This window comes from Ranitomeya variabilis, chromosome 5 (genome assembly GCF_051348905.1).
Source record: "Ranitomeya variabilis isolate aRanVar5 chromosome 5, aRanVar5.hap1, whole genome shotgun sequence".
NCBI classification, from domain to species: Eukaryota; Metazoa; Chordata; class Amphibia; order Anura; family Dendrobatidae; genus Ranitomeya; species Ranitomeya variabilis.
In genome coordinates, this window is record NC_135236.1 from 630,109,964 (window position 1) to 630,125,535 (window position 15,572).

General features: G+C 43.3%; 1 protein-coding gene across 48 annotated transcripts in view; it reads left to right on the forward strand.

Annotated features, from left to right (window-relative positions):
• Positions 1-15,572, forward strand: part of LOC143776637 (protocadherin gamma-C5-like) — a 671,321-nt gene that overhangs the window by 594,825 nt on the left and 60,924 nt on the right. The window contains exon 1 of one of the 48 annotated variants that reach the window (XM_077266236.1): positions 18-2,609. The exons of the other annotated variants lie outside the window; for them this stretch is intronic. Coding sequence (XP_077122351.1) covers positions 174-2,609 — 2,436 coding nt within the window. The 5' untranslated portion in view covers positions 18-173. Of the gene's footprint in view, positions 1-17; positions 2,610-15,572 lie in introns of those variants that run through there. 48 annotated transcript variants of the gene reach the window in all.

Here is a 15,572-nt window from a genome sequence, read left to right on the forward strand (position 1 = left end):
TTTTTCTCCTCAAACAAAGAAGAGCTGCAGCTCTGATGTGCACGCCATGGATGTTTCCCACGCAACAAAAGGAATACATTTTCCTGGAAAATATTTTTTACTGAAGTAGCAAGCTATTTGGGATTACAAAGAGGATGTACATTTTAGATATTTTCAGCAGAAGGATTTAAGATATGGACAATCAAAGGTTTCCAAGGGCTTGGAAATGGCAAGTAGCTTTCTCCCTTCTCCTTTGTAGCTGGGGCTGGGTCTCTGGGCAGCTGCATTATTCTGTTGCTGAGGAGTCTCGTCCAGGGACTGTTGTGGGGAACGTGGCTCAGGATCTGGGGGTGAATCTGGCTGATATTAGTAGAAGGAGACTGAGTTTGGGGTCAGAAGGAAACAGCAGATTCTTTTCTATAGAGCAGAAGAATGGAGCTCTGGTCGTATATGAGAGGATTGATAGGGAGAGCCTGTGTGGATCCAGCCTGAGCTGTGTCCTGCATTTAGAGGCTGTGGCTGAGGATCCTCTGGAGCTGCACAGTCTGGAGATAGACATTCTGGATATTAATGATAATTCACCTATTTTTGCTTACAGTGATCAGGTTATTAAGATCACTGAGCTAGTAACAAGTCCTGGCGTTCAGTTCCAGTTACAGATTGCTAAGGATGCAGATGTTGGAATAAATGATATTAGACAATACAGAATAAGTCCTAATCCATATTTCTCATTGTCTGTTGCTACTCGCAAAGATGGAACTCTTATTCCTGAATTGGTATTAGAAAAAGCTCTTGATAGAGAGGAAATAGCGGAACACAAGCTTATTCTCACTGCTATAGACGGGGCACAACCAGCCAGATCCGGATCCACTGAGATAACGGTCATTGTTGGAGATATCAATGACAATGCTCCGGTGTTTCATCAGTCGAGATATAAGGTGAATTTATCAGAAAATGTTCCACTGGAAATGGTGGTGATAAAACTTAATGCTACAGATTTGGATGAGGGACCAAATGGGGAAATATTATATTCCTTTAACCATCAAACTTTAGAGTCAGAAAAACAAATATTTGATTTAAATCCACAAACGGGTGAAATATTTATCAAGGGAAATGTGGATTTTGAAGAAGCAAAATTGTATGAGCTGTCTGTCAGAGCAGTAGACAAAGGTTCTCCCAAATTAGAGGGACGGTGTGTTGTTCTGTTGGAAATAGAAGATGTCAATGATAACACTCCAGAAATTAGTTTTATATCGAAAAATATTGAGGTTCCTGAGAATGCTCCCATAGGAACTGTGGTCGGATTCATCACAGTCAGAGATAAAGATTCTGGTAAAAATGGTGAAATTAGACTTGATGTGTCACCAAATTTACCCTTTAAAATCCAGCCCTTGTCACAGCGTTACGCTCTAGTCACTAGTGGATCTCTGGACAGGGAGAAGCTCTCACAATATACCATTACACTGACGGCATCAGATCTGGGGTCTCCGTCTCTCAGCAGCCAGATTACAATCAGCCTTAATATCTCTGATGTGAATGATAATCCTCCAGCATTTCTGCACAATGTGTACAATGCCTTCATACCAGAAAACAATGAGGCCGGCAGACTGTTATGTTCGGTATCTGCTGTAGATCCGGATGAAGGAGCTAATGCAAACCTCATTTACTCCATCGCTGAGAGCCACATCCACGGTTCTCTGGCCTCTTCATTCGTCTACATTAACTCCGACAGTGCGAATATTTATGCACAAAGGTCTTTTGACTATGAACAATTCCAGGTTCTGCAGATCACAGCGAGAGTGGAAGATTCTGGATCTCCAAAATTATCCTCCAATGTTTCCATCTTCATATTTATTCTGGATACAAATGACAACCCTCCCACTATCTTATACCCAGAGAACACAGGGGAGACCATTGCTCAGGAGACCATCCCAAGATCTGCAGCTGCTGGGTATTTAGTCAGTAAGGTGTCTGCTGTGGATGTGGATTCTGGGCACAATGCCTGGCTCCTCTATAGTCTTGGGCAGTCTGCCAGTCCTGCTTTATTCCACATCTCCGAATACACAGGAGAAGTCAGGACTCTCCGAGGTTTACATGAGATGGATAACACTGAGCAGAGACTTGTGATTGCCGTCAGTGACCATGGAGAATCTTCTATGACCTCTACAGTCACATTGATTGTAAATATTATGGACAATATTGTGCAAGCCAATCCCAGACCTCAAGACTTTTTGACTAATGTGAAGTCCACATCAGATATGACCTTGTACCTTATTATTTCTCTTGTGGCCATCAGTGTGGTTTCTCTTGTGACTTTTACTATATTGATTGTGAGATGCCTTAGAAAAGAAAGTTACGACAGCAGTTGTGGCTCTTGTTTTATACCCAGATCCCATTCTAATCACTATGTGGACCAGTATAAGCCCACACTTTACCTGAACACAGATGGGACATTAAAGTACATGGAGGTGCGAATGGCTCCATCAGATCCACAGGAACCATGTTACACAGCTTGCTTCCCACCTTATACAGAAAATAACTTTACATTTAGGAAGCCATTAGATGTCTCACAGCAGAAGGTGAACGAAGCAGAATCTTCTACTCTTAACAGTTTGACACAAGTAAATCAGGTGAGAGGAGATGTGCGCAAATGCTGCCAAATTTCAGAGATTTGTTGTCCTTTAGTGGGTATGATCACAAACTTAGAGAAAATTCTTTACTATGGCAATATAATATTCCAATAGGATAATGGATAACTTGTTATAAGCATTTACATTTTTTACACTTAATATGGCCATTATTACGAGTTTTGTTAGATAATCTGCATTTGATTCCCCTTCTCTACTTTCCGAGGTGATCCTTGGTTCAACCACTGGCAATGTTAGCACTTGCATCCTGTGTAATAACACAGTCCGAGGTTATGCAGAACATTGTTTCTTCACTATAGATATATATAATCCTAAATGAAGAGGAGCAAACATTTATATATGTTATATGTGTTATATACGATGACTTTTCATGACTGTCGCAGCATTGTTAGTGGGGTTATTGGAGTTCCCCATGGAGAGATATGTTGCTATCTTGGAGATGCACAGCACACGTGGCATTTTATAACCTTCTAAATCCAAAATTGCTTCCATTTACCAGCAGGCAGTGTAAACTTATAATAGTTTTTCCCCATCAACTGCAGAAACGCTTGTCAGTGTTTTCAGTCTTCATGCTATAATTATCCCGTGAAAGCTCCCAGTAATGATACCGAGGAGAATGCCACTACTTTGTGTTGTTTCATCGTCGCTCTAGCTAGATGCAGCTCAGTCATTCTCCTTACCTAAAATTATAATGTCTGATGTGTGCAGTGGTTTACTTCACAACCAGTAAAAAAAATGCTATTTCATTCAGACGGTGAAAAAACAACTATGCTGACTTCTATAGGTGCCAGTGGGGTCTTTAGTGGTATTTCTACTTTCCAGACGCTCTGTATCCTGTATAGTTTCAGCATTGAGTCCAATATCCTTCTATGGCAGTCTGCATATCTGAAGAAGGTCTAAAGTGAGACCAAAACTGCATATATGTTCGCTGTGGATTGCAAATAAATAATTATTTTTCTACTTCAATTGAGTGCCAAGTTCTTCATAGATATCATACTATGGATTGGGCTCCTACTTGTGTTGTTAGGAGTGCCGTGCTCTACTACTACAGGTGAAAAAACAGTTGCTTTATTTATTCTACATTGTCCATAGCTGGTCAACCATCCATAGGGCAGCACGGTGGCTCAGTGGATAGCACTGCAGCGCTGGGGTCCTGGGTTCTAATCCCACCAAGGACAACATCTGCAAAGAGTTTCTATGTTCTCTCTGTGTTTGTGTGGGTTTCCTCCCACATTCCAAAGACATACTGATAGGGAATTTAGATTGTGAGCCCCATTGGGGACAGCGATGATAATGTCTGTAAAGCGCTGCGGAATATGTTAGTGCTATATAAAAATAAAGATTATTATTATAACGCCACCAAACACATTGGAAAAAAGTCAATTTCAGAGGAACTAGTTGGCTGTCTTCTGTCTATGATGGCTTTGTTACTTTTCTCGGACAGAAGATGCCACAGGAAATAAAGATTTGGCATGTTGTATTGAAATGCTAAATCTTTTTTAAATGAGATTACTCCAACCACCCCTTGAAAGCACATGCATGCTTGGCCAAGCTGAGAGAAGTAGCTGAATTGCCAAAAAGCATTCGGTAATAATTCAGTGAATGAGGATCGTTTTACGTCCTCCTCTACAATCAGATCAGGGCATGCTGTGTGCTCTAATCTGAGAGTGGAAGACAACAATGAGGAAAAATTGTTTATTGAGCAAATATTGCTTTAAGGATAAACTACTATGATCTTCATGGACAGTAATAAAGATTGTACCTGTTGATAAATTGAAAAGTAAACAAAATATGCTAGACGCTACCAAACAAGATGCAGGTGTTTTAGCAGTGCTTTAACCCCTTAACGACCACCGATACGCCTTTTAACGGCTAAGGGTACTTAAACCACAGCGCCGTTAATTAACGGCGCTGTGGAAAAAGTGAATAGCGCCCCCCAGAGTCGGATTTTCTCTGGGGTCTCGGTTGCCGAGGGTAGCCGAGACCCCAGAGAACATGATTCAGGGGGTTTTTACCGACCCCGAGTTGCGATCGCCGGTAATTAACCGTTTACCGGCGGTCGCAACAAAAAAAAAAAAACGCGATTTGCCGTTTAATTTCTCTGTCCTCCGATGTGATCGCACATCGGAGGACAGAGAAATGTGGTCCCCGATAGCCCCCGATAGCCCCCCAATACTCACCTACCTCCCCCGGTGCTCCTCGTTGCTCCCGATGGGCGCCGCCATCTTTTTTCCGGGAAAAAATGCACGTGCGCCCGCCGCCCGGCACCCGGAAGTTCTTTGGGGTCTCGGCTGCCGGGGGTAGCCGAGACCCCAAAGAACATGATCGGGGTCGGTTTGCACCGACCCCTGTTTTGCGATCGCCGGTAATTAACAGTTTACCGGCGACCGCAAAAAAAAAAAAAAGCGATCTGTAATTCTCTGTCCTCTGATGTGATCGCACATCAGAGGACAGAGAAATAGGGGGATTCGGGGACCCTAACATACTCACCCGGTGTCCCTGGGTCCTCTTCTGTCTCCTCCTGCCGGCCGGCTTTTTCCTTATGCCGGGCGCATGCGCAGTGCGCCCGCCATCTGCTGCCATCTGCTGGCCGGCAGGAGAGACGAGTTGGGGCTAAAATTAGGGTTAGGGTTAGGGTTAGGGTTAGAGTTAGGGTTAGGGTTAGGGTTAGGGCTAGGGTTAGGGTTAGGGTTAGAGTTAGGGTTAGGGTTAGGGTTAGGGCTAGGGTTAGGGTTAGAGTTAGGGTTAGGGTTGGGGCTAAATTTAGGGTTAGGGTTAGGGCTAGAGTTAGGGCTAGGGTTAGGGTTAGGGTTAGGGCTAAATTTAGGGTTAGGGCTAGGGTTAGGGCTAGGGTTAGGCTACTTTCACACTAGCGTTTTTTGGCTTCCGTCGCAATGCGTCGTTGGAGAAAAAACGCATCCTGCAAAAGTGCTTGCAGGATGCGTTTTTTCTCCATTGGCTTGCATTAGCGACGCATTGCGACGGATTGCCACACGTCGCATCCGTCGTGCGACGGATGCGTCGTGCTTTGGCGGACCGTCGTCACAAGAAAAGCTACATGTAACTTTTTTGTGCGACGTGTCCGCCATTTCCGACCGTGCATGCGCGGCCGGAACTCCACCCCCGCCTCCCCGAACCTAACAATGGGGCAGCGGATGCGTTGAAAAAACAGCATCCGCTGCACCCGTTGTGCGGCGCTTACAACGCTAGCGTCGGTATGTCGGCCCGACACACTGCGATGGGCCGAGTACGATGCTAGTGTGAAAGTAGCCTTAGGCTTCTTTCACACTTGCGTCGGTACGGGGCGGTCGCAATGCGTCGGCCCGACGTACCGACGCACGTTGTGAAAATTGTGCACAACGTGGGCAGCGGATGCAGTTTTTCAATGCATCCGCTGCCCAGTCTATGTCCTGGGGAGGAGGGGGCAGAGTTACGGCCACGCATGCGCGAAAAATGGCGGACGCGATGTACAAAAAAAAGGTTACATTGAACTCTTTTTGTGACGGGGCTAAAGTTATGGTTAGGGTTGGGGCTAAAGTTAGGGTTAGGGTTGGGGCTAAAGTTAGGGTTAGAGTTGGGATTAGGGTTAGGGGTGTGTTGGATTTAGGGTTTTGATTAGGGTTATGGTTAGGGTTGAGATTAGGGCTGTTTTGGAGTTAGGGTTGTGATTATCATTAGGGTTGTGATTAGGATTATGGATTGGGTTGAGATTAGGGTTAGGGGTGTGTTGGAGTTAGGGTTGGAGTTATAATTTGGGGGTTTCCACTGTTTAGGTACATCAGGGGGTCTCCAAACACGACAGCCAATTTTGCGCTAAAAAAGTCAAATGGTGCTCCCTCCCTTCTGAGCTCTGCCGTGCACCCAAACAGTGGTTTACCCCCACATATGGGGCATCAGCATACTCGGGATAAATTGGACAACAACTTTTGGGGTCCAATTTCTCCTGTTACCCTTGTGAAAATAAAAACTTGGGGGCGAAAAATCTTTTTTGTGGGAAAAAAAAATATTTTTTTATTTTCGCTACTCTGCATTATAAACTTCTGTGAAGCACTTGAGCATTCAAAGTTCTCACCACATATCTAGATAAGTTCCTTAGGGGGTCTAGTTTCCAAAATTTGGTCACTTTTGGGGGGTTTCTACTGTTTAGGTACATCAGGGGCTCTGCAAACACAACATAACACCCACAGACAATTCTATCAAAGTCTGAATTCCAAAATGGCGCTCCTTCTCTTCTGAGCTCTGCCGTGTGCCAAAACAGTGGTTTACCCCCACATATGGGGTACCAGCATACTCAGGACAAATTGTACAACAACTTTTGGGGTCCAATTTCTCTTGTTACCCTTGTGAAAATAAAAATTTGGGGGCTAAAATATCTTTTTTGTGGGGAAAAAAAAATATTTTTTATTTTCACTACTCTGCATTATAAACTTCTGTGAAGCACTTGGGCATTCAAAGTTCTCACCACATATCTAGATAATTTCCTTGGGAGGTCTAGTTTTCAAAATGGGGTCACTTGTGGGGGGTTTCTACTGTTTAGGTACATCAGTGGCTCTGCAAACGCAGCATAATGCCCGCAGACCATTCTATCAAAGCCTGCATTTCAAAATGGCGCTCCTTCCCTTCCGAGCTCTGCCGTGCGCCCAAACAGTGGTTTACACCCACATATTGGGTACCAGCATACTCAGGAGAAATTGGACAACAATTTTTGGGGTCCAATTTCTCTTGTTACCCTTGTGAAAATAAAAATTTGGGGGCTAAAAAAATCTTTTTTGTGGGAAAAAAAAAATATATATTTTCACTACTCTGCATTATAAACTTCTGTGAAGCACTTGGGCATTCAAAGTTCTCACCACATATCTAGATAAGTTCCTTGGGGGGGTCTATTTTCCAAAATGGGGTCACTTGTTGGGGGTTTCTACTGTTTAGGTACATTAGGGGTCTGCAAACGCAACATAACGCCCGCAGACAATTCTATCAAAGTCTGCATTCCAAAATGGCACTCCTTCCCTTCCGAGCTCTGCCGTGCGCCCAAACAGTGGTTTACCCCCACATATGGGGTACCAGCATACTCAGGACAAATTGGACAACAACTTTTGGGGTCCAATTTCTCTTGTTACCCTTGTGAAAATAAAAACTTGGGGGCTAAAAAATCTTTATTGTTAAAATATATTTTTTATTTTCACGACTCTGCATTATAAACTTCTGTGATGCACTTGGGCATTCAAAGTTCTCACTACACATCTAGATAAATTCCATGGGGGGTCTAGTTTCCAAAATGGGGTCACTTTTGGGGGGTTTCTACTGTTTAGGCACATCAGGGGCTCTCCAAACGCGACATGGCGTCCAATCTCAATTCCAGTCAATTTTGCATTGAAAAGTCAAATGGCGCTCCTTTGCTTCCGAGCTCAGCCATGCGCCCAAACAGTGGTTTACCCCCATATATGGGGTGTCGGCGTACTCAAGACAAATTGTACAACAACTTCTGGGGTCCATTTTCTCCTGTTACCCTTGGTAAAATAAAAATTTGGAGGCAAAAAGATCATTTTTGTAGAAAAAATTCAATTTTTTTATTTTCACGGCTCTACGTTATAAACTTCTGTGAAGCACCTGGGGGTTTAAAGTGCTCACCACACATCTAGATAAGTTCCTTAAGGGGTCTAGTTTCCAAAATGGTGTCATTTGTGGGGGGTCTCCACTGTTTAGGCACATCAGCGGCTCTCCAAACGTGACATGGCGTCCGATCTCAATTCCAGCCAATTCTACATTGAAAAAGTAAAACGACAGTCCTTCTCTTCCAAGCTCTGCGGTGCGCCCAAACAGTGGTTTAACCCCACATATGGGGTATCGACGTACTCAGGAGAAATTGCACAACAACTTTTGTGGTCTAATTTCTCCTGTTACCCTTGTGAAAATAAAAATTTGTGGGCAAAAAGATCATTTTTGTAGAAAAAATGTGATTTTTTATTTTCACGGCTCTACATTATAAACTTCTGTGAAGCACTTGGGGGTTCAAAGTGCTCACCACACATCTAGATAAGTTCCTTAAGGGGTCTAGTTTCCAAAATGGTGTCATTTGTGGGGGGTCTCCACTGTTTAGGCACATCAGCGGCTCTCCAAACGTGACATGGCGTCCGATCTCAATTCCAGCCAATTCTGCATTGAAAAAGTCAAACGGTGCTCCTTCACTTCCAAGCTCTGCGGTGCGCCCAAACAGTGGTTTACCTCCACATATGGGGTATCGACGTACTCAGGAGAAATTGCACAACAACTTTTGTTGTCTAATTTCTCCTGTTACCCTTGTGAAAATAAGAATTTGTGGGCGAAAAAATCATTTTTGTGAAAACAAATGCGATTTTTTATTTTCACGGCTCTACGTTATAAACTTCTGTGAAGCACTTGGGGGTTCAAAGTGCTCACCACACATCTAGATAAGTTCCTTAAGGGGTCTAGTTTCCAAAATGGTGTCACTTGTGGGGGGTTTCCACTGTTTAGGCACATTAGGGGCTCTCCAAATGCGACATGGCGTCCAATCTCAATTCCAGCCAATTCTGCATTGAAACAGTCAAAAGGTGCTCCTTCACTTCCAAGCTCTGCGGTGCGCCCAAACAGTGGTTTACCTCCACATATGGGGTATCGGCGTACTCAGGAAAAATTGCACAACAAAATTTGTGGTTAAATTTCTGTTTTTACACTTGTGAAAATTAAAAAAAATGGTTCTGAAGTAAAATGTTTGCAAAAAAAAGTTAAATGTTCATTTTTTTCTTCCACAATTCTTTCAGTTCCTGTGAAGTACGTAAAGGGTTAATAAACTTCTTGAATGTGGTTTTGAGCAGCTTGAGGGGTGCAGTTTTTAGAATGGTGTCACACTTGGTTATTTTCTATCATATAGACCCCTCAAAATGACTTCAAAGGTGATGTGGTCCCTAAAAAAAACATGGTGTTGTAAAAATGAGAAATTGCTGGTCAACTTTTAACCCTTATAACTCCCAAACAAAAAAAAAATTGTTTCCAAAATTGTGCTGATGTAAAGTAGACATGTGGGAAATGTTATTTATGAACTATTTTTTGTGAGATATCTCTCTGATTTAAGGGCATAAAAATACAAAGTTTGAAAATTGCAAAATTTTAAAAATTTTCGCCATATTTCCATTTTTTTCATAAATAATCGCAATTAATATCGAAGGAATGTTACCACTATCTTGAAGTACAATATGTCACGAAAAAATAATCTCAGAATCAGCGGGATCCGATAAAGCGTTCCAGAGTTATAACCTCTTAAAGTGACACTGGTCAGAATTGTAAAAATTGGCTCGGTCATTAAGTACCAAATTGGCTCTGTCACTAAGGGGTTAAAGACATCAAAATCGCTGTTCTCATTAGTGTTCACAGTCTAGATTCCCTATTAGCATGTCTTTGGAGTGTGGGAGGAAATCGGAGTACCAGCATAACATGGGGAGAACATACAAACTCCTTACAGATGTTGTCCTTGGTGGGATTTGAACCCAGGACCCCAGCGCTGTTGTGCTGTAATGATGAATTGATAAGTGATCTGCAAAAATATAGTTACTACTTGTACAAGACTAAATTGTGACAATATCCCGTAGTTTCTCTGATTATTTCTGTAATGCTAAAATTTAGACTCCTGGAAAACATGTAGTAGACATCTTGTTCTTGCCTCAAAAAAGTTTCTGTGAAGTCCTCTTGTCTTTTTATAGTGGATCTGACAGCTCCCGTTTTTGTTTTATTCCGGCTGCTCCCTTGAGTATTCCGTTTATTATTTTGATAAATTCCACCATGGCTCCATACACTCTTTTTATTTAATGTAGTTTATTATGGCCTTTTTCAAGTGAGTGTGGCTGACATGATTCTCTGGAGGCATGGTTTTAGGCTGCTTTATATTATTACCAAGTGAGTAGTGCCCTTTGGTAAAAAACATAAAAATGAGCGCTAAATAAAAGGACCATTATCTATGGAACTACATGGCAAATAGAAAAAAAAACTGAATACACAATGGAGCAACTAAAAAACTAAGAAGATAAACTATCCTCTTTTGACCTGGTGAGATGTCCTTTCTAAGGACCAACCCAATTTGTGGCCTTCAGGAATGTGTGATTATTTTAAATTAGTATATTCATTGCCGAATTAAGAGAATTATAACTTTTTTGTTTTGCCTTCAATGCAGATGCATATTTAACTTTTTTTGCTGGACAAGTTGTAGTTTTGGGTTAGTTTGATGACAATTACATTGATCATATCTTAGTAGTGCCAATGGACTGACATAAGTAGCACTCCTTAGATGCAGCTGTCACTAAGGGTACTGTCACACTATACGATTTACCAACGATCACGACCTGCGATACGACCTGGCCGTGATCGTTGGTAAGTCGTTGTGTGGTCGCTGGGGAGCTGTCACACAGACCGCTCTCCAGCGACCAACGATGCCGAGGTTCGCTGGTAACCAGGGTAAACATCGGGTTACTAAGCGCAGGGCCGCGCTTAGTAACCCGATGTTTACCGTGGTTACCAGCGTAAAAGTAAAAAAAAACAAACCGTACATACTCACCATCCGATGTCCGTCAGGTCCCTTGCCGTCTGCTTCCCGCTCTGACTGAGTGCCGCCGTACAGTGAGAGCAGAGTGCAGCGGTGACGTCACCGCTGTGATCTGCTCTCACTTTCCGGCCGGCAGACAGTCAGAGCGGGAAGCGGACAGCAAGGGACCTGACGGACATCAGATGGTGAGTATGTACGGTTTGGTTTTTTTTACTTTTACGCTGGTAACCACGGTAAACATCGGGTTACTAACGCGGCCCTGCACTTAGTAACCCGATGTTTACCCTGGTTACAAGCGATTGCATCGCTGGATCGCTGTCACACACAACGATCCAGCGATGACAGCGGGAGATCCAGCGACGAAAGAAAGTTTCAAATGATCTGCTACGACGTACGATTCTCAGCAGGGTCCCTGATCGCAGTAGCGTGTCAGACACTGCGAGATCGTAACTATATCGCTAGAACGTCACGAATCGTGCCGTCGTAGCGATGAAAATGCCACTGTGTGACGGTACCCTAATGCACATAACATCTAAGGGGTTAAACAGACATAATCAGTGGATTCTCTAACCAAAGAGGGAGCCCCGATGTTAATCACAAGGGGCTTCCTTGAATTATATTTTCTCTACCGCCATATTCTTCAGGATGCTTTTATATTGCATGTCCTACTGCAGCCACAAGGTGACTACAATTTGTATGTAGTCATGTGTCTATTTGTAGCAAGGCATAATGAATATTAAGTAAGGTAGAACTCAAATATAATTGCAGTTTTAATATTTATTACTTCTTTTTGTCATGGTTACATCTTTGATTGATATGTTGTCTTTTTTAATTTCCTTTTTTTACCTTTTTTCTTCTTTTCATTTCTAATTTCAGTAATTAAAGCAATTCAACTGTTGACCAGAAAAGGGCAATCTGCTATCTTCTCTGTACTTGAGCTGCTCATGTCATTGAAGGTTTGCCCTCCTCCTGGCTCAGTGAATGAACCGCCATCTTTGCACCCACTCACAAGGCAGAACTGTTGCTTTGTTGAGTGGTGTGCTCCTGTCTGTTGAGTGGTGTTCTCCTGTCTGCTGAGTGGTGTGCGCCTGTCTGATGAGCTGTTCACTCCTGTCTGCTGAGTGGTGTGCGCCTGTCTGCTAAGCGGTGTGCTCCTGTCTGCTGAGCTGTGCACTCCTGTCTGCTGAGTGGTGTGCTCCTGTCTACTGAGTGGTGTGCACCTGTCTTCTGAGCTGTGCACTCCTGTATGCTGAGCGGTGTGCTCCTGTCTGCTGAGTGGTGTGCTCCTGTCTGCTGAGTGGTGTGCTCCTGTCTACTGAGCTGTGCACTCCTGTCTGCTGAACGGTGTGCTCCTATCTGTTGAGCGGTGCTCTCCTGTCTGCTGAGCTGTGCTCTCTTGTCTGCTGAGCTGTGTGTGCTTGTATGCTAAGCTGTGTGACCCTGTCTGCTGAGCTGTACGACCCTGTCTGCTGAGCTGTGTGCTTCTCTCTGCTGAGCTGTGTGCTCCTGTTTGCTGAGCTGTGTGTTCCTGTCTGCTGAGCTGGGCACTCCTATCTGCTGAGCTGTGCACTCCTGTCTGCTGAGCTGTGCACTCCTGTCTGCTGAGCGGTGTGCTCCTGTCTGCTGAGCGGTGTGCTCCTGTCTGCTGAGCTGTGCTCTCCTGTCTCCTGAGCTGTGCTCTCTTGTCTGCTGAGCTGTGTGCTCCTGTCTGCTGAGCTGCTCACCTTTCGGAATGGGTGGGTGGAGGATTTAAGCTCTTGTGTGTCTCAGGAGCTGGAGTTAAAGATTCAGCATACCACAGAAAATAAGCATGCTGTATTATATGGACCACCGTAGAACTTTACTGTGAACGCAGCTTTTGCAGGTACATCTACTGTATATAGACACATGTTTATATGAATGTATGGATGGTTATGGCTGGCAGATATTAGCAGTGCCAGATGAGAAAACTGGACAGTTTTAAAAGAGACATTGGTGCTGACAAGTTTGTGTGGTTGGTATTATAATACTGTTTGTACTGAAGATACAGTATATGCTAAAAAAATTTAAACTGTGAAATATAATATACATGTATCTCAACTAACAGTATTTTGCATATATTTTTTTACATTATACTGCAAATCTGTCTATCCACTTTTAGTGCCAAGTGGCAATTATGTGCACAACGTGCCCAGCGATGCCAAGTAATACATCTTGTAGGGACCTTAAAAGTTTGCTTCCTTGTACTCCCTAAGACAAATACTCACCCTCTATGGGGCCAGTTCTTTAAGACTTAAGTCTTAATGAAGGGGTCAGCTGGAGTATGAATTGTCAATTCATTAAGAGACGCCCACCACTTGATATAAGCGGATATTATAACAGGTATGGGCTTTTGCCTCCAGTGTATTTGTCATGTAAGTAGAGCCATCAACACTTGATGAATTTGCCTCATATTATCCCTGCTCTGACTACTTTGGCAAACCTGGCCTCCACTCATATAAAAACTCCCAAAGTTGCAAAATATTTGCGCAACTTGCAACAAGACAATTATTTTCATGCAATGTTGCTGTAAGCTATGCAAAACAGCTTTAAAGTCTAAACATCCTGTGTACCATAGTTGCTTGTGTGAGTTAAATAGGTTGTCCACTACTTAGTCATTCATGACCTATGCTTAGGATAGGTCGTCAATGTCTAATTGGCCAGTGTGCGACACCTGCCACCTCCACCAATCACCTGTCAATGTCAGCGGCCGCCTGCCGGAACTACTCACTTGCGGGCCTGCTGTCTTCCGGTAGTGTCCACGGCAGGACACTGATTAGTGGGAATTTCGCTGGAGCATTCGCCACTTAATGGATCTGGTGCATCTGACATCAAGTGTGCTCTGTCTCTAAAGAGATAAACCAGCCTGCGATTGGTATACATTTCTGGAGTAAGTTACATTACTTATGATGAATCTGACGGGCTGGTGGGCCACGCCCCATCAATCTCATGTCCCGCTAATGCTACATCCATATTTGCATAGCTGGTCAAGACTGGCGTATAAAGGCCAAAAGTCACAAAATTTTTAAGGTGTTTACAACAGATTTCTGGCGTAAACATCATAATTAATTGTCCCCTATATTTGTATTGCCTATGAGATGATAATGAAGTATGAAATAAAACTAGAAGTCATAAATTAGTGTTAAAATTATAAATATCTAATTAATGATAGTCTCTCATTGGTAAAAAAAGGATTTTATTGAAACAACAAAACACAATCCAGTAAGTGACTCATCCCTTGTATCAGGGTCTCTGCCCCTGCATCATGGTGCTCTCAGATAGCAAAAACTTGCTGACAGATTCCTTTTAAGTGGCCATGTCACATACATGGTGTATTTTAGTCTACTTGTATATGTCTTGATTATTTTTTTTCTCCATCCTAAACCGTCTATATGGGTCATGGGTTTCCAGGTCATGGGAAGCTGAATAAACAGTGATCCGATTCCAGAGTGATCCATATTTTTCATAATATGTATGGGCCGGACATAGACCTCCCTGAGGACCTGCCTCCAGAGATTATTTTAGATGAAAGTCATTACATGTCTCACACTGGTAACTTTCCTTTTCATTTAAAATAATCTCGGGAGGCAGATTCTCGGGGAGATCTATGTCCGGCCCATAGATCTTAACAGCTAATTAATATATTAAGAAAAATATGGATTCCTCTGGAATAAGATATCAGATCAGAGAGATCAAGACATCACGTTATTCAGCTTCCTATGACCTACATGCCCATGTAGACGGCCTAGGAAGGTTGTTCCTACTGACAGATTCCCTTTAGTGTTATGTATACAGTAGATAGGGATTATTTGATTACCTGTTGGATCCAGTAATGTAACATACATGTCCACAAGGAATAAAGAACAAATCCTATCTATAAGTGATGGTATGTTATCCTACATGTGGACACACCGACAGCTTCCCCCAGTGACAGCTGAGCAGCCAGACTATCACTTACTGGTAGTGTTGAGCATTCCGATACTGCAAGTATCGGGTATCGGCCGATATTTGCTGTATCGGAATTTCCGATACCGAGATCCGATACTTTTGTGGTATCGGGTATCGGGTATCGCAACAACATTAATGTAATAATGTGTAAAAGAGAGAATTAAAATAAAAAATATTGCTATACTCACCTGTCCGACGCAACCTGGACCTCAGCGAGGGAACCGGCAGCGTTGTTTGTTTAAATTTCGCGCTTTTACTTGGTTACGTGAAGTCCCGGCTTGTGATTGGTCAGGGCGGCCATGTTGCCGGGATGCGGACCAATCACAGCAAGCCGTGACGAAATTACGTCACGGCTTGCTGTGATTGGTCCGCGTCCCGGCAACATGGCCGCCATTAACCAATCACAAGCCGTGACGTCACGGGAGGCT